Below are 21,189 nucleotides of genomic sequence, written 5' to 3'. Positions count from 1 at the left end.
AACTGTACCTTGAAATTGGAGGTGCCAGGAACCAGCTTCAAAAATATCTGCGCCAGCGATCTTTGGTACTTGTACAGCTCTTCTGATTTTTTGCTTTCCCTCTTCTGTCTTGCGAGGAGCACCTGGTCGTGGGTAGGTTTGTAGGAAAATTACTCTTTCCACTTCTAGATTTTACTGGTAATGTGTGGATCCCTCGGGTAGTTACTGGCATCTGGTGAATATTCAAACACAATTGGCCCAACAGAAACTATTTTTACTGAGATGAGTTTATGTGTAAAAGGTTTTATGAAACAATCTGTTGCAACAACTTGAACTCAAAGAAGCAGCCCCAGGGGTGTTTGTGCCGAGAGTCTTACGTGTTTAAAGCAGAAACAGACATCATTTACCCAAATATGTTGGTTTAATAAATAGTCAACACAATTCATAGCAGGGGTTTATTGGGTTCATTCAGCAGAAGTTGCACAAACAATGAATAAATACAAGTGGTGTTTTTAAAACCATTACACAAACCTTAGAGTAAAAGTGCATTCTGCCCCATTAGATATAAAACATTCGTATGTATAATAACAATCCTAAACCTTTCAGTGTAAACCTTTTCTGGCACAGCATGATCTATCCAGCAGATGGCGCAGTAGTTGTCCTAAAGGGGTGTGACGAGCCCAGCATCTGTGTGCTGCTGCAGACAGGAACCTTCTGCTTCGTGAAGAAAAAAAAAAACACTAAGATCCATCTGTGGTGCAACAAGAGAAACAAAAAAAAAAGACTTCTTCGTTTGTGATGGAATGCAAAGCAAATATTCATGCTTTAATTCAAATTCTAATAAAAAGGCTCACCTTAGTTGCTGTTTGCCATGACCGCCTGGTTGTTCAAATTCTACTGCTCTGGAGAAACGTCGGCAGTTTGGGAAGCTGTCTCATGGGGCATCTGAAAAAAGGATCAGCCTGAATGAGGAGGCTTTCAAACGGCACCCTAAAGCGCTCACACAAGTCTGACACTTCTTTCAGGAGGAGGGAGGACCACTGACCAGGACTGGGGGAGCCATGAAGAGGTAATTGAAGGGGTAGTGCAGCAGGTTGATGCAGGTGGAGGAGTACAGATCTGCATAGCGAATCAGCTGGCTGGCGAACAGTGTCTGCGTGTAGCCGCTGCGCAGGAGGCTGCCCATCTGGCCGTAGGCCATGTCCATTCTGTGGGTCAGCACCTGTGAGCAAACAGCCAGGACTAAATGCTTAACGGCAACAAGTGCCCGCAAGGAATGATATGTATGAGCTATTCACTGCGATTTCGTGTGGTAGATCGATACATGAATGTTTGTAAAGTGGAAGGAAAGCGACTCCACGATTTTCAAACATTTTTTACAAAGGGAAATCTGAAAGGTGTAGCAGAACATGAAGGAGAGCATTTTTTGTCTTTTACTTTCTTCTGGGAAGGAGTGAATCGCCCCGTGAATGAGTCTGCTTTTAAATTCTGACAAAGACAGAAGTTGCCATCTTTGAACCAGAGTCTTAAAAAAAACGTATTCATCGTTCACTTAATCTGGATGGCATTAGATTGGTCTCTGTTAATAAAGTAAAAAACCTTGGTGTTGTTTTTTAACCAGGACATGCCATTTAAATCACATATTAAACAGGTTTCCAGGGTTTCCTTTTTTCACCTCCGGAATATTGCCAAAATTAGAAATATCCTGTCCTAGGGTGATGTTGAAAAACTAGTCCATGCATTTGTTACTTCAAGGCTGGACTATTGTAATTCTTTATTATCAGGAAGTCCACAAAATGCAGTTCAAAGTCTTCAGCTGATCCAAAATGCTGGAGCAAGAGTTCTGATGAAAATCAACAAGAGGGATCATATTTCTCTTAGCTCTTAGCTTCATTGGCTTCCTGTTAAATCAAGAATATAATTTAAAATTCTTATTATCACGTTTTAAGCCCTTAATAATCAATCTCCAATATACATCAGAGCTCTGATTACCCCGTATGTTCCTAACAGAGCACTTCGCTCTCAGACTGCAGGTCTGCTGGTGGTTCCCAGAGTCTCTAAAAGTAGAATGGGAGGCAGATCCTTTAGCTATCAGGCTCCTCTCCTGTGGAACCAACTCGCAGTTTTGATCCGTGAGGCAGACACCCTGTCTACTTTTAAGACTAATCTTAAAACTTTCCTTTTTGACAAAGCTTAGCTTACTCTGTGCTACCTCTGTAGTTATGCTGGAGGACATCAGGGTCTATTTTTCTCACTCTACTGAGTTCTACTGTTCTCCAATTTACATTGCTTGTTGTTATTTCAATTTTTAACTTTTTGTTCTCCGTCTTTTTTTCTTCATAGTAGGTACACCTGGTCTGACGTTCTGTTAACTGTGACATCATCAAAGGAAGACAGATCACCCGCTACTTCCATCTAATGTAGATCATATTACTGGATCAATGTGTGCTTCTCTGCTTTCTGTGTCTCTGCTCTGTCGTCTGTAAACCCCAGTCAATCGAGGCAGATGACAATGCAGACGACTGTCCACTGTGGCTCTACGCTCCTTCAGGAGGAGTGAATGGTGCTTGTCAATCTGCTGGGTTTCCTTGGAAAGGAAACTTTTTGACCAATCTGTATAATCTGTATGATTTGATTGAATCTCACTTTGTAAAGTGCCTTGAAATGACGTGTGAATTGGGACTATATAAATAAAATTGTAATTGATTTGAATAGTACAACACAATTAAACCTACTTGGTCTTGTCTTATCACACAGAGGCAATAGGGGATATAACTGTTATTTTAGGAAAGATATAGGAAAATACAACCTCACCAAAATACTCATCTCGTCAGGTTTTATTCTCACTCCTATCTATTTTTGTCTTCTAGCTCTACTGCAAGAAAGCGGGATTCATTAACAAATAATGGATTTTTGGTGCTTTGAATTGTGCTTAATAAACTTGTAACTATACTTAATTTCTTTAGCAGCAACAGAAAAGGGCAGAGGGACCAGAAAAACTAATTGAATTAAAGTAATTTGGTAAACTTACCTTTATTCTTGTCTGAATGGTGCTGATGTCAGGACAGTCCTTGCTGCCGCTGTCTAAATGCCTTTAATCAGAGCAGGACACACATTTTTATAGCAAAGCCACAAGAACAAAGCAAACAAGCCAACCTAATTAATTACATGTGGTTTTAATCATAAATGGAAAACTCGTGAGTTGACTTTTGGTCTTTGTCACCAAACTGCTTCGACATCGTTAGTTGCAAAGCAGCTCCTCCTGGTGGCCAAAGTCAAACACAGCACATCATGTGTAAAACATGAGGGCCTCAAGTATGAGAAATACATGTTCTGTGTCTTTATTTGGACTCACTTAAATGATAAGAACAGTTTATAACACAGGTGTGTGCTGTTTTAAGACACAGCTATGCAAAAGAGCATGCAGGTGCTGGAAAAGGGAAGCTACCACTTCATTCTCAGCAAAAGCAGGAAATGTTTTTTCATGTTTACGGCTGTGTTTGGGAGCTTCTGTTATGTAAAATCATTTTTGATATATGCCAGGTTTAATATTTAATTTGTATAAAACAGGTTTGAGCACAACTTTATAAAGCCCTTTAAAACCAGCAAACGTTGAACATGAGAGTGCATAAGAGTGAGTTTGATAAAGTACAGGTTAACTTGAGCAAATACAGACACAGACTTACTTGTACATTTCAGCTAAGAAGAAATCAAGGCGTTTCAGCTCCTCAAAGAGATCTGGAAGCACAACAAAAATCAGCAAACATGTAAAAACTAACACAGTGACTGTAAAATGTAGAGATGAGACACTCACTTTTCCTTTCCTCCCACACTTGCAGCTCCTTGGTGAGCTCAGGCACGACCAGAAAGGTCTTCCAGCCTTGACGTTTCTTTGATTTGAGGATGTCCCCAAAGATGTGATCTCCAACATAGATGATGTCCTTGCCTCTGACATCCAGCAGATCAGAGATGAGGTCTGAAGATCCTGCACATGGAGAAGAAAGCTATGAATCAGGCACGCAAGAGAAGATGCATTCCAGATGGCATGAGACTCCAGGCAGAAATGGATTTCAGCTCCCAGCCATTTTTAGCATCACTAACATCTTATTTATTGTTACTCTGTGTCTTGTTTCTTCAGTCAAATGCTACATGTTTGATAGTTTGTGCACTGCCCAGTCAACTGTATTAGTTTTATAATTGATATTTCACTGAACATATTCCTGTGGACTATTACATCTTGTATATTTCGGAATCAGAACCATCTCTATTTGGCCATGATTGTGTGCACAATCAAGGGATGTGACTTCAGCATACAGACATTAGCTACACATATTTCAACAGGTTTTTGTGTTTGCTTGTTTGTTATTTTGTAGTTGTTTTTTTATGTAGAGAAAAGAAAAAAGGAGGTTATAAGTTGTGGAAGTGCAGTATACTTATTTATACTTATATATTAGTTGATTATTTTTACATTCTAACACATAAAATAAAATATAAACATCAAATTAATTTAACTGTATTATTTAGAAACCATTTTAAACTAGTTAAAGTAGACTTATCCCTAATAAACTCTATCTATACTCTGCCAATGCTAGCCTTGGAGGCCCTGGGCAGCTTCTCTGGAGTGTGTCAAAGCAAATATAACTCCTAATAAAATAGATAAACATGTAGTCTATTCAATACACAGTGAAAAATACAACAAAGCACTGAGATATTTTCCTTTAAAAATATGCTCATTTGTGAGGTCAGACTTTCCTGTTCTGAAATGTATTTATTTATTTTTATTTACATCTAGTGACATAATCAGATGCAAATGAAATGAGTCACCTTAGCATGACAAGGTAGTGTCTTTTTAAATGCAAAACGAAGCTTTTCCACATGAGACGTACACTAATGATGTAATCACCCTTACAGCTTTTCAAACATGGTACAATCTAAGGTAATATAATCGGCACCTTGATCTGTGGGGCTTGTGAGGACCTTGTGATGAACAGCGGTTATCTGACTCATGTTAGTTAAGGGAAATGAGGCAATGATTGAATGAATGTGCCGATTATTTAGGCAAAATAGGAAACAAAGACTTGTATTGCTGTACAAATAATGGCAAGAGAATAGTTTTAGAGCAAATAACCCTGTCCGGAAGTTAAGATCTAAATTAGATATAAAATGTTTATAGGCTTGAAAGTAGATTCAAGCTGAATTTCAAAGATTAATTCAATGTAGATTTTTCCAGTCGTCTAAAGTCATAAATATATTTGCCCCTTTTTTCCAATCATAAAGGCTCCTTATTTTGTATTTTAAATGTTTTGTTTGGCCAAGAAATTTACTTCTAGCCATTACAAATACAATTAATAGTTTAAAAATCAATATAAGCCCAGGATAAAGACATACCCAGTCAAGAGAAGACATCTTATCTATGTACTCAGACCAAATATCAGCTCTTCTTTGTAACCTTTAAGGTCCCTTTTTGCTCCCTGAATGAGGTAAATAATCAGGCAATTTGGTCCTCACCTCCAGAGTAAACTGTACCGAGCTGCAGGTCACCAGTGTACGTCCCGATGCGCAGCTTCCCTGTGTCCTGTGTGTCCAGGATAAAACAACACACGGTTACTAAAAGGCCAAGAAATAGTTCATCAAAGCTCTACCGGGAGACAGTTTCCATACCGTGTCCACTTGTCTCAGCACGGTGCCATCTGCGAAGAACAGTGGCTTTTTGGTGTCGACGACAACAAGGTCGAAGAAGGAGCGCCAGGGCCTTTTGGGGCTTCCAGGCTGCATAGACAGAATAAATAGTCTATTCCTTTTAAGTAAATTAGCTCATAAAACATTATGAACACATGACCCAGCCTTACCTTTGGATTAGCTTCCAGCAGGTACTTCATGATGGCCTGAGGGGGATTTTGAAAATCACATGTTAGAGTAAGAGAGTGATCCCTAATTTACTCTCTAAACCCAGCTACCGCCCATGTTAAGCTCACGTCTGTGTAGTTGTAGTCACTGTTGGTAGCCAGGAAGATCTTTGCCACCTCTTTAATCCGCGTCAGGAGCACAGGGATGCTTGGCTGTGGAGGAAACATTTGTTCTTTAAGCGCTTCATCCATTCAGAGAATTAAAACACATTCAGGTGAATGAGCTCGTCCATATACTCACGTCTCTGACGACATACTTCTCCAAATTCTTGATCGTGTTCTCTTTCAGGGTTCCCTACAGAGGACCAGTTTTGGGCTTCATTATTTATTATGCACACTAAAATTTAACAAAAAAAAAAAATCTATTTTGTTACTCGATGGCTTACCGTATCGTGAATAAAGTCCATTGCATCTCGAACATCCTGGAACATGCTTCTGTAGGACATAAACAAGTCGCCATGCTGGAAACCTTTCCGGATGCTGAGAGAAGATTAAAAACATAAATTAAAGTTTAGGATGCGCACGATATCCGGACATATTCAAAGCTTGCCGAGTAATCGCAATAGTAGTAACTAATAAACATGTTTACTCACTTTGTATATCTGGAGCATCGGGTAAAGAAATCCACCAGGCAGGCATAAAGGTAAGTCTCTGAAGAATGAAAAGGAGAGGAATTGCTTATGTTACATTATGACGTGGATCTATACCTACAAGTTCTTTTTATTTTCATTTTATTTATTTAATTTTTAGATTTCAGACATTATGAAATTGCATAGAAATGCAAAGAGTTTATTCTGAACCTGATAGATTGAAGAGGGTGTTGAGAATGTAAAACCGGTCAGTGTCGTCTCTTTGGATGAACTTGTTTGGGTAGTAGTAATCAATGTCTTCCCTGTGTGTAAAACAAGAAAACATGAGGTGATATTGTTGTATTTGTCTTGACAGATTACAGGAAACTGTCCACAAATTGGTTATTTTTGTCTTATTTTAATTTACAGTTGCTGTGTTGCGTGTTCATTGTGGTCAAAAAGGTACTTTTGTACATCATGGGTTGGGTAGATGGTGGGTTATGTAGTTGATTGTCTGCTTGATTTGGTTATTGCTTTATTCACTTGTTTCTTGGGTTGTTAGTCTGGTTTATTGGTTGGTTGGTTGGTTGGTTGGTTGGTTGGTTGGTTGGTTGGTTGGTTGGTTGGTTGGTTGGTTACTTGACCGACTGATTGGTTAGATGGTTAAATAAAAAGTTGAGTAGTTTGTTGGCAACTGATCGTTGATGGACTAGTTGATTACCCGATTGGTTGGTTAAGATTACTGACTTCTTGGCTGATTGATTGTTTTTGTTCTTTTTTCTTTTTTACTAAATTGTCAATTAGAATGTTAAATTGTGGACTAGATAATTGCTTCAGTGGTTAATTAATTGCCCATGTGGTTTGTTAGTTTGTTAATAGAAAGACAGTTGATTGATTGATTGATTGATTGATTGATTGATTGATTGATTGATTGATTGATTGATTGATTGATTGATTGATTGATTGATTGATTGATTGATGTTTCTCTGCATTATTATGGCATAATTGGTGTCTTACAGAAAACATTGATTTTAGTCATGTTAGATGTAACCCTACAGAGCTGCATGCCAACATTATTATTTAATTTGACTTTGAGCTTACTCTCTAAGGAAGCGGAAACCATGACTGCAAACTAAGACGTTGCCGTTAGAATCCACCTTCAGCAGGTTCCCTAATGTGGTGTCAAAAACTATTCCACTGAGAGAAGAAAGGAGAAAGGAGAAAGGAGAAAGGGGAAAGCATTACATTTTCGATAGTGAGTCAGATAAACAGATAATGTGCTTTAACTTTGCAGGAACTGATGAACCATTAGGTACAGAGACTGACCGAGTGGGGAAGCTTGGGTCATATGAGTAGCGAAGAAGCTCATGAGGGTATCCGATAGACACCATTCTGTCTCTTATCAGCTCAAAGCCCATGCTCTCATAGTCGGGGGATTTGTACACTACAAACACAGAAGCACATATACGATTAGTGTTCTACCTGTAAATCTTTGATTCTGAATCGATGATTTTTCGCCTTATTCCATTTACTAACTTGCAAGTGTGTAGTCCATGTCAAAGCCATAGCACTTGATATTTTCCAGTGTCAGGCTCCTGTTAACAAAGACCCTGCAATTGAAAACAATAAATATGGTGAACACATGATCAAAGCAGAAAAAGTGCAATATACTGACCCTTCTCACATCCCACCATTAAATATTCGGGTCCTAGCTCATAATTTTTGCAGAATCCCAGACTGACGTATTGGTTAAATATCCCTCCTAAATCTCAAAGTCAAAACTAGCTTTCTGATCTGAACAGCTCCGTCATAGTTTGGGTCTTCTTGTTTGGCGTCACTGTGCCGCTGAAACGTGTCCCTCCACCTCAGTCTCAAATCTGTCGCACCCTCTAATAAGTTTCATTTCAGGATAGTGCTGCGTTTAGCTCTCTCCGTCTTCCTATCAGCTCTCACCAGTTTTTCTAACCCCTGCTGAAGAAAAGCGTTCCCACAGCATGATGCTGACACCCCCATGTTTCACAATGGCTTTAGCGTGTTCACAAAGATGAGCAGAGCTAGCTCTCTGCCACAACAGCATTTTGCACACACGCCAGAATATTCAGTTTTACTCATCAGAGCAGAGCGTCTTCGTGACTTGTGGTAAAAGTGTAATCTGTGGAATGCTTGACTTCAAATCTCTTTTCTTTCTACTCTCTAAATCTTTAAGTTTGTATAATTTCTTGTTCTTTTTTTATTATTATTTTCCTTCATTGGCTTGTTTACATTACCTTTGTCTAATCTAGGCTCTTGCACTTCAGTGGGGGGTTTGAAATGGGTGGAGACAACAGATGTTATCAGTGGGTTAGAGCTTTCATGACCACCGTTTAAAATACTAACTTTTTCCAAAATAATGTACACGTTTACACACTTTCCCAGTCATATAACTGCAAATGACTTCCTGTGAAGCTTTCAGTCGGCCAGGCCCTTGTCTGCTCAGTTGGTGTAAATTTTTTTACCCACAGGGTTTTGCTTCGTGGGTTTCTCCTGAGAGGATCTGGGCAAATTGGAAAAGGCGGAGAGGACTGTGTTTATGTTGCAGGAGCCCTTACTGAGTAGGGGGGGACAACGGAAGTGTCCATCTGCTGACTCCTTTAGTCTTACGAGCCAAGCTTTACGCAAGAGATTAGTCAAATTATTTTAAGAATTTAATGGTTACAGATCCGTTGTTTGCGCAAAAAACAAAAACAAAAAGACTTATTCTAATTCAGTAGACGAGTCATGACTGTTCCCTTTTAATGTATCAGAAGCAGAACTCACTTTTTTTCAAAGTCCCTCTGCGCCGTTTGGTCCACAAAGGACACGCAGGGAAGTATGTCCATCGCGTCCTCAGAGGAAGCCTGCGGTCAGCTGCAGTCAACACTCCCAGCCCTCACTCGCCTCGGGGGGCTTTAAATGGCAAAAGTTACCCAAACTTTAGCCGAGTGGGTGACGCTCACGTTGTGGGCGTCACCCACTCGGTGTTTTCTGTTTACTTTCACAGCTGACACGTCTTTTTTCTTTCTCCAAACCCAATCCAGCTTCTCGCCCGTGGCCACACGCCTTGGTGCCGCTGCCCGTTCAGCTCTGATTGCGTTATCAGAGGCGCACACATGTGCCGGGGCAGCGTGTCCGTGCGTAAGTTGGAGGGAGTTCCCCCGATGGTTGTCGCAACGCTCTGACCCCAAAAAGTTCAGTTTGTTCCACCAAAGCAAAATATTTCAGATATTTTGATTTGTCATCTTTTTGGTGCCTACTTGTAAACCACAGACGTCCACGTAGGTCCTTTCGTTTTTGTGTGGTAGACCAGCACAGGTAGCCCATTACTGTAAAGTGGAAAAACAATGATACGTGGTTTACAAAAAATGTGGTGCGCATTTGTTGTCTACGGTAGCGCATTGCATTCACCAAAAGAAAAAGAAAATAGAAACATTATCTTATATGAGAAAATACCTCATAATTATTAGATAAGATGTCAAAAGTACGAAATACTGATCTCTTATTATGATATAAGCTTTCTTTTAATTATTTTTCTTTGATAGATGCTGTATTGTTCAGCTCCCAGGGAGATAATAGCTACTTTGCAGAATTACCTTTTCCAGCTGCCAGTCTTTGGGGTTGATGCCAGATTTGCATATGTAGAAACTTAAATTTTTGCCAACTCTTTCTCTGTAAAAGTGTCTAATTCTGGGTCAGATTGCCATTTGCGCAACTTTCCAGGAATTCTCAATGTGCCACACATTAATATGTTTTGATCTAAACTGTGCTATTGTAGCTTTGGTCGCATATATTTGGGACTGCGGTAGTCTTGCATTAATGTTACGCTGGGTTAGTCCATCCTTCTTTCTGTCCATTGCAGGAAAGTCGCACACCATGATGCTACAACCCCCATGCTTCACCATGGAGATGTTCTGTTCAATAGGAATTGCAGTATTGGGAAACTGGGACCATTTCTTTCCCCATAGAAAATCTCTGTTTTACCACATTATTCCAGAAACGGCACATTTGTGAAGCACACAACTACTAGTTGTCGACACAAAATATTCTCTCACCTACACTCTTATAAGAGAAGTGATAAATAATAACACAAAAATGTGTTATTAGATTTATAACACATTTTGTGTTATTTCCTTAACATACAATGTGTTATAAATTAACACATTGTGTGTTAATATTATGACACACCATGTGTTACCCCAGAGGTGATTCGGCACATTAAAATGTGACACAGCTTGTGTTGTTTTGGATGCATCTGCTTTAAAGGTGCATAGCCACGTTATTTGACATTTTTTTATTCATACATCAGTAACTCACTCTGGTCACATACAAAGTTTTTATGAAAGATTATCATGTCCTACTGGTGTAGTAACTGTTATCAGGGCTGTTTACGCTTTGTTGTTGCTCAATTTGTCAGTAAATAAAGCCCTTTGTGTTTATTTATAATAACAACAGAAGCACGCCATTGCGGGTGGGCAGGAAGCAGCTAATGGCTATTAGCATTTCCCAACAAACAATGAAGAAAGGTCCAAGAAAAAAAATGCAAAAATATATATGAATCCTAGAGTGAAAATATTAGAATAGTGCTGGGAATGCAGTATGAACGTTGGTGTTCACTGAAGCGGAAGCTAAAGCTGCCGATCGCTCAGATGTGACTGCAGAGTTGACTGATGTGAGTAAATGTTCTTATTAAAACTGTGATAACAATGCTCATCTTAACCTCTACAGTCTTAAGTACAAACAACATTATAAATAGATCGATTGATTTATTGATTCTTACTTTGATGCTGTGTCCCTGTTTCTGTTTATGAATGGGAATTTTATTTCTCTGTGATGTTCTGATATGAGGCTCTTAGAGTAGCTGTGTATGCGTTTATTTAATTAAAGACGGTCGGTCTTTGATCACGCCGAGCTGCCACTTTACCACGAGGCATTGCAGAGAGTCAAGCTTATTTAGTAGTGATTTATTAGTCACCATCTGGCTTTCTGATAGTTTTGTGGTACTGCCAGTAGATGGTGCCACATCTGTTTATATCTGCTCATTGCGCCTGTTGCTGGGGTTACATTTAGGCTGAAAAAGGACCATCAAAACACTATCTGGATGGGTGCTTTGAGTATTTAGCCTTATTTTATCATCACCATCAACTGCATTTTGGTCTTTTTGGTATATATATATATATATATATTAGGGCTGGGCAAGTTAACGCGTTAATTTCGCGTTAATTCATTAGACTATTAACGGCGATATTTATTTTATCGCGCATTAACGCATGTTGCTCATATGCTTTCAGTCAGTGTCAGTCAGCAGGCGCGCTGACTGCAGCGCGCTGTCACGGAAGCACTCTCCCGCCCCCCCGCCCCTCTCGTACATGGCTCAGCGGCGTCAGCCAATCAGCACGCAGGCTCAGCCTGGCCCGCCCACTGAGCTCTCACACAAACTTAATACACAAACAGCTGAGAGAGACCGCAGCAGCGAAAAAACAGGGGAAGTAGCACCGTTTGGCTTTATTTTAATACCGTAAATGAAATCAAGCTGTATGTTTTGTAAAAAGCCGGTTCATTTCAGTGGAAACACAACAAATTTATCTAAGCACGTGAAAAAACATGAAAACGTCGAGCCCCAGAAACGGAGAGAGGAGACGAAACTTCTCTCATTGCCCCGACAGACCCACAGACGTCTCTGACTGAGGCGTTTCAGTCCTCCAGGGAACATCCAGGAAGATCAGTGGATGGATGGATGGATGGATGGATGGATGGATGGATGGATGGATGGATGGATGGATGTATGGATGGATGTTACTGGAGCCCACACATAACATGTAATTAAGATCTTAAAGGAACCCAGTACATATATTAAAAAGTGTTATTTAAGATAAGATAACATTAGCTAATCCTTTTTTTATCCCACGACGGGGAAATTTATAGGATTAAAGCAACAGGCAGGTGCACACAACACAGACAAAATTACATAAGGATTGAAATATATAAGAGGTGGATTAGCAAAAAAACACTGAACATAACATTATTGTTATTATTATTATTATTATTATTATTATTATTATTATTATTATTATTATTATTATTATTATTTAATTGTAATAATAAAATAAAAACCACAAAACCCAAAAGGTCAACAGTTTAATGATACATCAAGCTTAGGGACTGGCTAATATACAGCAGGTCAAAAAAGGCCATATTTTGGCTGCAGTGCTGCTGTTCTCTTATGAAGAAAAGATCAACTAGTGCACTAAATTCAATAGATGGGTTGAAAATATCCAGTATAAAATAAGTGCTACAAATGTTACAACACTTTTGTTCATATGGCAGCAGAACAAGTGCTCTTTACACTACTTTTGAATTCATTCTTGGAGTTTGTAAATACAATGCGATTAATCGCGATTAATCGCGATTAATCAGTGCGATTAATCGCGATTAAATATTTTAATCGTTGCCCAGCCCTAATATATATATATATATATATATATATATATATATATATATATATATATATATATATATATATATATATATATATATATATATATATATATATATATATATATATATATATATATAACATGGCTATGTACCTTTAAGAGTGTAAGCTGTGGCTCTCAAGTTAGGATCCTTGTGACTGTTTCTCTGAATCGTGTTATCCTTTTTAACTTTGCCTGTTTAGCTGCATGGCCATGTCTTTTGAGGTTAGTAGTGGTATCATGTTTTTATTTTTTGATGATGGACTGAACTGACTCCATGTTCTGTGCTCCTTGGTCACAATGATGCTAATTGTTTACTAATGTTCTCTAACAAACCTCTCATGCCATTACGGAACGACTGGGTTACACACAGATGGACTTTATTTCATATTCAGGTGATGCAGGGTTAAAGATGGCTGAGTAGCAATTACATGCCACACTTTTTAGATTTTTATTTGGAAAAAATAGTGAAAGCTATGTAGAATTTTTCTTCTGCTTCAAATTTTATGCACTATTCTGTGTTGGAACATAATATAAAATCCATATTAAATACATTGAGGATTGTATTTGTAATGTGACAAAATGTTGAAAAGTTCACAGAAGGTAAAAGTTTTTGCAAAGGGCTTGCCCTGCTTTTGACAAAGTACCATCGAAAATAATATGGTTGACAAGGTTCTTTTAAATTGTAAAAGTACTTTGGACTACTCTGCACCTTTTAAATACTTTAGAAGTTATTTCAATCAGCCACTTACTATATTATGTAGTTCTTGATTAAATCCATAACCTTACAAAGACATTGTTTCATTATGGAGAGAGTATTTTTGGTGACCTTACTTCTAAAGCCTTAAGGAAAGGACATATTTGCCGTTAAGCATCTGAAAATACAGATATTTGTCATATTCACACTGGTGCAAGGTGTAGGGGACAGGGACCATAACTTTCCTGAAGCACATAAAAAATACCATTAATAGAAAAATCTGTAATATTGTTCACAGTGGTGGATTTTATTACCGTAATCATCAGTATGCATCAGTTCATGATGGAAAAAATGCAGTTTAGCAGGTCCGTACATAAAAAGAATAGCTGTGGTATTTTTCTTCTTGAAAACTGTCTGACTTTAAACAAACAGAGCACACTGATAACCTCAGGGTCTGGCTATTCACTACAAAGATTCCCTATTAGCCAGCTGAGATTAAACAAACATATGATATGGACTGTCTTTTATTTATTGACATGGTAAGATAAATCTATCTTATTTGATAGGTTATCAGCAAAACTGATCACCTTAATAGAAGCAGTCAGATATCAACAATGACCTTAGAGAACCAATTATTGCTGGCCATCAGTAAAGGAGGACTTTGAAGACCTTTTTCATAGAACTTGAAGTCCATCATTCTTCACACATAGAAAACATTTAGGACAGCTGTCAATCATTCCAGGAGAGGCCATCCGTGAAAATTCACCTGGAGGTCAGACAAGGCATTTACAAGAGAAACTCTGCAAAACAAAACAAAAGAAAAAACACAGTGGTTACGTTGCAGACTCTATGGCCCTCAGGCAGCATGTTAAATAATAAGTATGGCTTTTTGGATGGGTTGTCAGAAGAAAGGCTCCTTTTTTGTAAAAACACACTATGTTGCCAGTTGTATTTGCTCCCCTGCCTCCACACACAGATGATATTCAGTGACATCCCAATCTGAATCTACAGGGTTTTAAAGTGTGTCAAAAAGCCTTTTCACAGCTTCAACACTTCAGGGAAGGCTTTTTATGAAGGGAAGGCTAATATTTTGGACTATTGTTGTAAAGTTCTTTATTCTTGTACACCTAATATTTTGATTTTTCTCTATCAATTTAACCCCAACACATTATATTAGAGCCAATTTAGTTTAAATAAACCTAATTATTGGCCATGGAGGAGAGATTTCAGCAACAAATATATATATATATATATATATACACAGTATATTGAGATTAATTTCCCATTTGAAAGACATGTTTTTCTATGATTAAAGGTATAAATTTGCTATATTGAAACAAGTATATCCCTGACATTGTAAAATCAGAAATTTGGATCATCCTACGATCCCCACATGGTGTCTCGCAAAACCCCCAGCGGTCCCCGCCCCCTGTTTGGGAACCCCTGCTCTAGAGTCCAGTGGCAGCGTGCTTTAAACCACTGAATGCCCACATGTGGCTCTTTGGGTTATCTAAACAACAGTTTTGAATAGAAACATCGTGTAAGTTTATTTGACTTTTGAAACAGTGTATTTTGGACAAATTGGTTTAAAGTTTGTCTTCTGTAGAAGTACTTTTGGAGTCCGTTTGGCAGATGAGGCGTGGCTCAAATCTGGCAGCAAAACAATAAACCCAAAAAACAACAGTAAATCTCCAACAGGATGGTGGAAAAGTAAAGAATCAAGGTTTTTGCCGAGGCACGGTTGAATCCAGGTTTTAACAAGAAGTCATGTGCTTTGCGTTAGCTCCTTTGCTTCCTTTGGGCGGATCTAACTTTGTCTTTCTTCAACGCCACCTTCATCGTGATCAGGTTCACAGCAAAGTCTTGCCTCCATTCGGCTTCTCCATAATATCCACCAGACACAACACCCGATGGGGGATGGGATCTTGGGAGAACTTTGGAAAAGTGAATGTGTTCAGACCTCAGTGAACCGAAGATGTGTTGAAAAGATGAGCAGATCAACATTCCTTTGATTGAATTCTATGAATTCAATCAATACAAAAAATTTCACAATTCTAATAATTTTATGAACAAGAACAGAGCTGGATTCATTCATTATGACAAGCATTGTTTAATATTTATATTTAAACAATGTTTTTTTTTTTTTAAATCATGCTACTTTATCACTCTATGCACATACGCAGCTTCATGTGAAAACACAACTGAAGAACAATGAAGTCTCTGTGTTACCCTGAACATGTCTGATTTTCATTTGCCAATATTTGCTTCTTTTACTTAAACCTATTTGAAATAACTTATCACTGAACTATAAATCTGAAATACAGCACTAGGGTAGCTTTAGGCCTTACCAAACTCTTCCTGTATCACAATTTGGTCTCTTGTACTTTGATTTCACAGATATCTGAGGGCTTTTTCTTCTCTGAGGCTTTATCTTTGGCGTGCATCTTGTCAAACTCAGCAGATATCTCCAGCGCCGTTCGATTTTTGGTCTCCGGCATGTTGAACCTCACATGGATCCCACAGATGAGGCAGACAGCCATAAACATAAGGAAGCAAAAATTACCCCACTTGTCCTGGAAATTTTTGGAAATTGCAAGTTAATTCACAAGCCAACCCATCTGTACTGCAGGCATATGGACAATTTGGTGCAGAGATACTCGCCACTAAGATGGGGAAAAGCATCCCCAGTACAAACAGGCTGATCCAGTTAATGGTGCATCCAACTGTGTATCCGGCTGATTTAAACGACTGGGTTAAGATCTCCCCTGGAAGAGGAACTGTTGTTGCAGCTTAGGATCCAATAATAGAGCAGTAGAAGATGTCACTGCAAGGTGTAAATTCAGAAATGAGCAAAATCTGCATGAGTATTGTGAACTAAAACATACCGGGTCCACTGGAAAAGAAGAAAATGAAGAGGAAAACTAAAACCATGCTGCAGTACGGCATCCACCACACAGTTTTCTGCAGAGAAGAAGAGAACATTGTCACATAGAGCAACAAATCATAAAGAAAAATGCATTATCAAGTGCTTTTTAGAAGCTCACCTGAAAGTAAATGGTGACAGAGAGGAGGCCCAGAGTTGCAGCCATCGCCACGTAGCCTCTGAACAGCAGCCCCTTTTGGCCCATGCTCTCAATTATCATGAACTGCAAATTTAAATAAGATTTACTAGCTCAATGCAACGCTCAGCTCTCACTGCGTGGAGTTCAATGACCACATGGTGGCACCATCAACGCAAACGAAGAGACCCGGAATAGTTCGACATGAAAACCAAGATTTTGAAATGGTAAAAGGAAAAAAAAAACATGTTTCTTTCTCTTTTTTGTATTACAGTGTGTTTAACTTCAGAACACAGATAATGATAGAATAAAACTAACAGTTTCCAGAACATTTTAAGGTTGTTTTACTTACGCTTAATGGGTCGAAAAGTTTATAAATCCTGAGTGAATATGAGTTGAAGTGGACTTACACAGGCTACGGAGGTGGACACTTCACACAGGCCTGTTCCCAAGGCAGCATATGCTAACCTGTGTTCCTGGATCCCTGCTGCTCGAAATACATCAAAAGAGTAAAAGTACACCTGAAAGGAAACATTTCAGCTTGTGAGATTTAATTTAAAAAAGTATAATATTTGCAGAAATCAGGTGGTGACCAGAACTGACCATTTTAAGCTTGACCATTTATTTGATCAGTGATCGGCTAAACTAGATATAAGTGACTTCATTGCATATTTACGAAACGGTGTGGAGGTTGGTTTACTGGGTGAAGATGACTTATTTAACTATTTTCAGCATAAGTGAGACAAATAACACTAAAGCCAGAGGAAGTACACATGTTTTAAGAAGCTTCTAGACAGGAGACAGTTGCTAAATTTTGTCCTTTAAAAGAGTCCAGCTGTGTTTATCATGGAACATGGTGGACCAGGAAATGTCAGACTTTTAGAAATCTCCCAGCCAAGTTAAATGTCTAATCAGTGAATCCTAACAGAGGTAATCATGTTAACTGTTTAGGTAAGACAACGGATGAAATATATGATGAGAGATGCTAAAGTCAGTTTGCAATATCCGGTAGTTAGTCATTTTGTATTTGCGTTGACATAGAAGTGAAATCCTGTTTAACTTCCAACCATCTGGCTCACAGGGCATGACAAGAGTTTTTGAAAGAGCACATATTTAAATAAAATTTCCTTTATTATTATTATTATTATTATTATTATTATTATTATTATTATTATTATTATTATTATTATTATTATTATTATTATTATTATTATTATAAAGAAAATTATAGTAGAGCAACTCTGGAGATAGGAACCAGCTCCCCCACCACCCCGCATGGACAAGCAGGCATAGACGATGTGATGTCTTCAACGTTGGTCATGTCAGAGTACATAAGTAAATGTGCTGAATCTGAATGTGGTGAGTAGAATCAAACAACCCGAAATGCAATCAGGGGCAAACCAAACTAATCTGGCTCTGGAGGGGAAGCACAGAAAAGATAAGGGGAGAGAGGGGAGACACTGCACAGCTCCCCGATGGTCATATAATCAAAGTCCAAACCGAGGTGCTGCTGTTGCACTCCAGCTGGTTTTTCATCACCTCACACAATTAACACACCCAGCAGGGCAGTCTCTCTCTCTTTCTCTCACACACAAAGAGTGAAGCCAACTTGGGCCCTGATGTAAATAATTAATGACCGTTTATGACACAGAGACTTCATAATCTGCCTTGTATTTAGAATAAATACGATTTAGCAAACTAAAACATAAACACAAATCTGAATGTTTTCCTCTCTAATATTTGGTTGGACAAAGGTCTCGTTTATTTTGAAAGGAATTTGCAGGAAAAAAAATAACATCCTTTGAGATGTTGTCAGGCATGCAAAAGAAAATATAGAAAAGAGTTGGTTGGACTGTTGGCTTGCAGCAAGAAGATCTGGGCTGAGGTCTTTCTGCATAGAGTTTGCATGTTCTCCTTGTGCTTGTGCGTGTTCTCACCAGGTACTCCAGCTTCTCCTCACAGTCCTAAATATGACTGCCAAGTTAATTAGCTTCTGCAAATAGCCCGTAGGTGTGTGTGTGTGTATTTCTGTGTTGCCCTGATGGACCAACCATCTACCCATATCTCGCCCGTGATGGCTGGAGATAGTTACCAGCCTGCCCGGCGACCCTACACGGACAAGCAATAATAAAGCCTGGATGAATTGACTTAGTGAGCCATAATCTGCTATGTTTACGTTTATTTTAAGTGGCTTTTATTTATAGAAATACTTCTGCAAAATGATTGCATTTGATTTTCTTTGATGCCGAAACAGGCAGCTCTGTAACTTTAGGCTGTTGTGGAGAAAAGTTTCTTCATTTCAATATAAATTCCAAAAAAAGTAAAAAACAAAGCAACTGGACTTGTTTTCCGTAGTTGAAGACGTTTGGCCGGCTTTAATCCTGTATCTGCATTATAGGCATTTCAATTTAAACTTTTCATTGTTAAGACAGCTCAAATTGATATTTATATAATAAGAAGTTCTTAATGATTAAAAAATATCTAGACCAGCTAAAATCCCCACGCCTGAGTTTTGCAAAACTGGTGATTGGTGATCGAAATCACAAATCTGCTTCTCTGCTTCGGCCTTTTTTAGTTGGCAGGTGAAAGTAAATCCATAGAAACAGATCATCAGAAAAAGACTTGTTGCATTAAGAGAAAACAATGCTCTCGAGGCTGAGCAAATCATTGCTAATTGCATAAAAGAGAGTATAACTCACAGCATTGATGCCACTGAGCTGCAGGGCAGTGAAGGCTATAACAATGGTGAGGAGCTGCCAGCGAACGGTTCGGTTCTGAATTAGCTCCAGTACTGAGCAGCTTCGGATGCACTGCAGTGCTGCTTTCTCCTGCAGCAACTCCTCAATTTCCTTGTTGTAGTCGTTTTTGCCCCATAATTTCCTAAAAGCTGAGCAATGATGAGAAAACAGTGCCTTTAGGTGCAACTGGTATCAAATAGTAACACAATAAAACAAAATGATATGGTAGAGTGGATAATCTAAGGATAGGAAAATGGCACATTAAACCGTTCTCAGAAGCCTGGAAGTTTCCTCTTTCCAGCAAAAGGAATCTCGGAGACTCTGGTAGGAGAGGCAGAGTGCAGAGCTGGAACAATGCAGCGAAACCATTGAAACCAAGCAGCCAGGGCCAATTATTCTCCGTGCCAAGCAACTCTCTGTATAAGGGAAAAATTTACTTTGAGATGATGCACCAATCAGGCCATCAAACAACCCCTGGGTTTCATTAAAATACAAAGTCCTAAGAATCATTAATGCAGGCCATTCTTTCAATCAGACATAATATAATCAGGGTTGAATTGTGTCAGAAGTTGGCTTATTCAACATTCAACAATAATGTGTCTGGTTTTTCTAAAATGTTACCATAATCATAATGTTGGTTAAAGCCACAGGATTCACCTAAAACAATAACGTAATTATATATAGTCATTGTAAACAGAACGTACAACCCATCTCCATGCTGTTGTTTTCTAAAACGAATTACCAGGGCTTTATTAGATTCTATGAAGTTATTTGAATCAATGCGCAAATCCAACAAAACACCAAATATTCTGCCAGGCCAGTATTTATTTAACAAAGGTGAAGCCAAAACTGAAGAGTTTATGAAAACTAAGTTTGCCACAAAAAAAATAAAAAATAAATAAATAAAAAAATATATACAAAATTCATGAAACAGCAGAATTGAACTTCTCCTTTTTTGTTCATTGTGGCTATAATATAACTAGGATAGATAACTAAGCAGTGCTCAATATTTGATTCATTGACGACAAGCTTTATATCTTCTGTAGATTATGGAGCAAAAATAATATATAGCACACAAAAAAGAACAAGGAAATTCAAAACAAAAGAACAAACTAGTATGGAGACACCGCAATGACAATAGCTAACACTAAAAATGATCTAAATACAAACACAAGTGACAAACAGCTGTGGCTCATGAGCAGCACATTCCTTAGCGTCTGTGAAAGTAACAGAGGGTGGAGGAAGAAAGATTAGACTTCAACAACTGTCTATCTACAGCATATTGATAGCATCTGAAAGTCATCTTATCAACGGGGAAAACATCCAGCAAATGCAGCCGCATTCAGTAAACAAGAATCTGCCTCTTTTGATAGATTCAAAGTATTGTATTGAGGATAACAGCTTTCGTTTTTTCTATTAATATAATTTTGTTAATGATGCTGATGTCTTGTTTTAATTACGTTGTGTGTGGAAAACAATCATAATTAACAAAAACAGAGCCTTTAAAACATTAGTCTGTGTGATTGTCTATATATGTTTCACTTAGTGAAAGTTACTGAAATAAATTAACTTTTCAGCATTGTTCTAATTTATCGACTGGGTCTGTACATGACACAGGACCTGTGAAAGTCACCATTCTGTCGTTTATCATCTGCTTTTCAGCTGTTGATCTCACTTTTTTTGGGCAGAAAGTACTTACTGGTATGTTTTTATAGAGTTATATAGTACAGCAGAAAGTAGTTGTGTCTTGATG

The 21,189-nt window shown here is 38.4% G+C and overlaps 2 protein-coding genes across 9 annotated transcripts in view; both read right to left on the bottom strand.

Annotated features, from left to right (window-relative positions):
* Positions 1–420: 420 nt before the first annotated feature.
* On the bottom strand, positions 421–14,398 carry nt5c2l1 (5'-nucleotidase, cytosolic II, like 1). Of its 3 annotated transcripts, XM_036133918.1 has the most exons (19): positions 14,309–14,398; positions 9,251–9,795; positions 7,991–8,064; positions 7,781–7,898; positions 7,556–7,651; positions 6,686–6,777; positions 6,479–6,536; positions 6,272–6,365; positions 6,127–6,180; positions 5,955–6,038; positions 5,829–5,864; positions 5,641–5,748; positions 5,488–5,554; positions 3,794–3,964; positions 3,666–3,717; positions 3,011–3,071; positions 1,025–1,201; positions 834–924; positions 421–730 (listed from the first exon to the last, which is right to left on the bottom strand). In XM_036133918.1, exons 2-18 carry the CDS (start codon positions 9,310–9,312, stop codon positions 874–876), a joined length of 1,455 nt encoding a protein of 484 aa, XP_035989811.1. In that variant the 5' UTR covers positions 9,313–9,795; positions 14,309–14,398; the 3' UTR covers positions 421–730; positions 834–873. The 3 variants fall into 3 exon arrangements, with proteins under 3 accessions (XP_035989811.1, XP_035989812.1, XP_035989813.1); XM_036133919.1 differs by lacking the exon at positions 14,309–14,398 and having other exon boundaries at positions 421–696; positions 9,251–9,312; XM_036133920.1 differs by lacking the exon at positions 14,309–14,398 and having other exon boundaries at positions 421–693; positions 9,251–9,312.
* Positions 13,926–21,189, bottom strand: part of slc2a11l (solute carrier family 2 member 11, like) — a 20,969-nt gene continuing 13,705 nt past the window's right edge. For 4 of the 6 annotated variants that reach the window (XM_036133917.1, XM_036133911.1, XM_036133913.1 and 1 more), the window contains 8 exons: positions 19,704–19,852; positions 19,398–19,585; positions 17,109–17,219; positions 16,684–16,785; positions 16,525–16,600; positions 16,301–16,428; positions 15,988–16,212; positions 13,926–14,439 (listed from right to left, as the gene is read on the bottom strand). In XM_036133917.1, coding sequence (XP_035989810.1) covers positions 16,003–16,212; positions 16,301–16,428; positions 16,525–16,600; positions 16,684–16,785; positions 17,109–17,219; positions 19,398–19,585; positions 19,704–19,852 — 964 coding nt within the window. In that variant the 3' untranslated portion in view covers positions 13,926–14,439; positions 15,988–16,002. Of the gene's footprint in view, positions 14,440–15,417; positions 15,574–15,987; positions 16,213–16,300; positions 16,429–16,524; positions 16,601–16,683; positions 16,786–17,108; positions 17,220–19,397; positions 19,586–19,703; positions 19,853–21,189 lie in introns of those variants that run through there. The other 2 variants (XM_036133914.1, XM_036133912.1) reach the window with 2 other exon arrangements.

This window comes from Fundulus heteroclitus, unplaced genomic scaffold (assembly GCF_011125445.2).
Source record: "Fundulus heteroclitus isolate FHET01 unplaced genomic scaffold, MU-UCD_Fhet_4.1 scaffold_70, whole genome shotgun sequence".
Classification (NCBI taxonomy): Eukaryota; Metazoa; Chordata; class Actinopteri; order Cyprinodontiformes; family Fundulidae; genus Fundulus; species Fundulus heteroclitus.
The sequence above is the reverse complement of the archived record's forward strand: the minus strand, read 5'-3'. Positions and strand labels throughout refer to the sequence as shown.

Excerpts from the sequence above, each read along its gene's own strand:
- nt5c2l1 (XM_036133918.1), bottom strand. The coding sequence starts at position 9,312 with ATGGACATACTTCCCTGCGTGTCCTTTGTGGACCAAACGGCGCAGAGG. Across the intron at positions 7,899-7,990 it reads CATGGACTACACACTTGCAA|TGTACAAATCCCCCGACTAT; the intron begins GTTAGTAAATGG and ends CTGTGTTTGTAG. Across the intron at positions 6,366-6,478 it reads CGATGCTCCAGATATACAAA|CATCCGGAAAGGTTTCCAGC; the intron begins GTGAGTAAACAT and ends ATCTTCTCTCAG.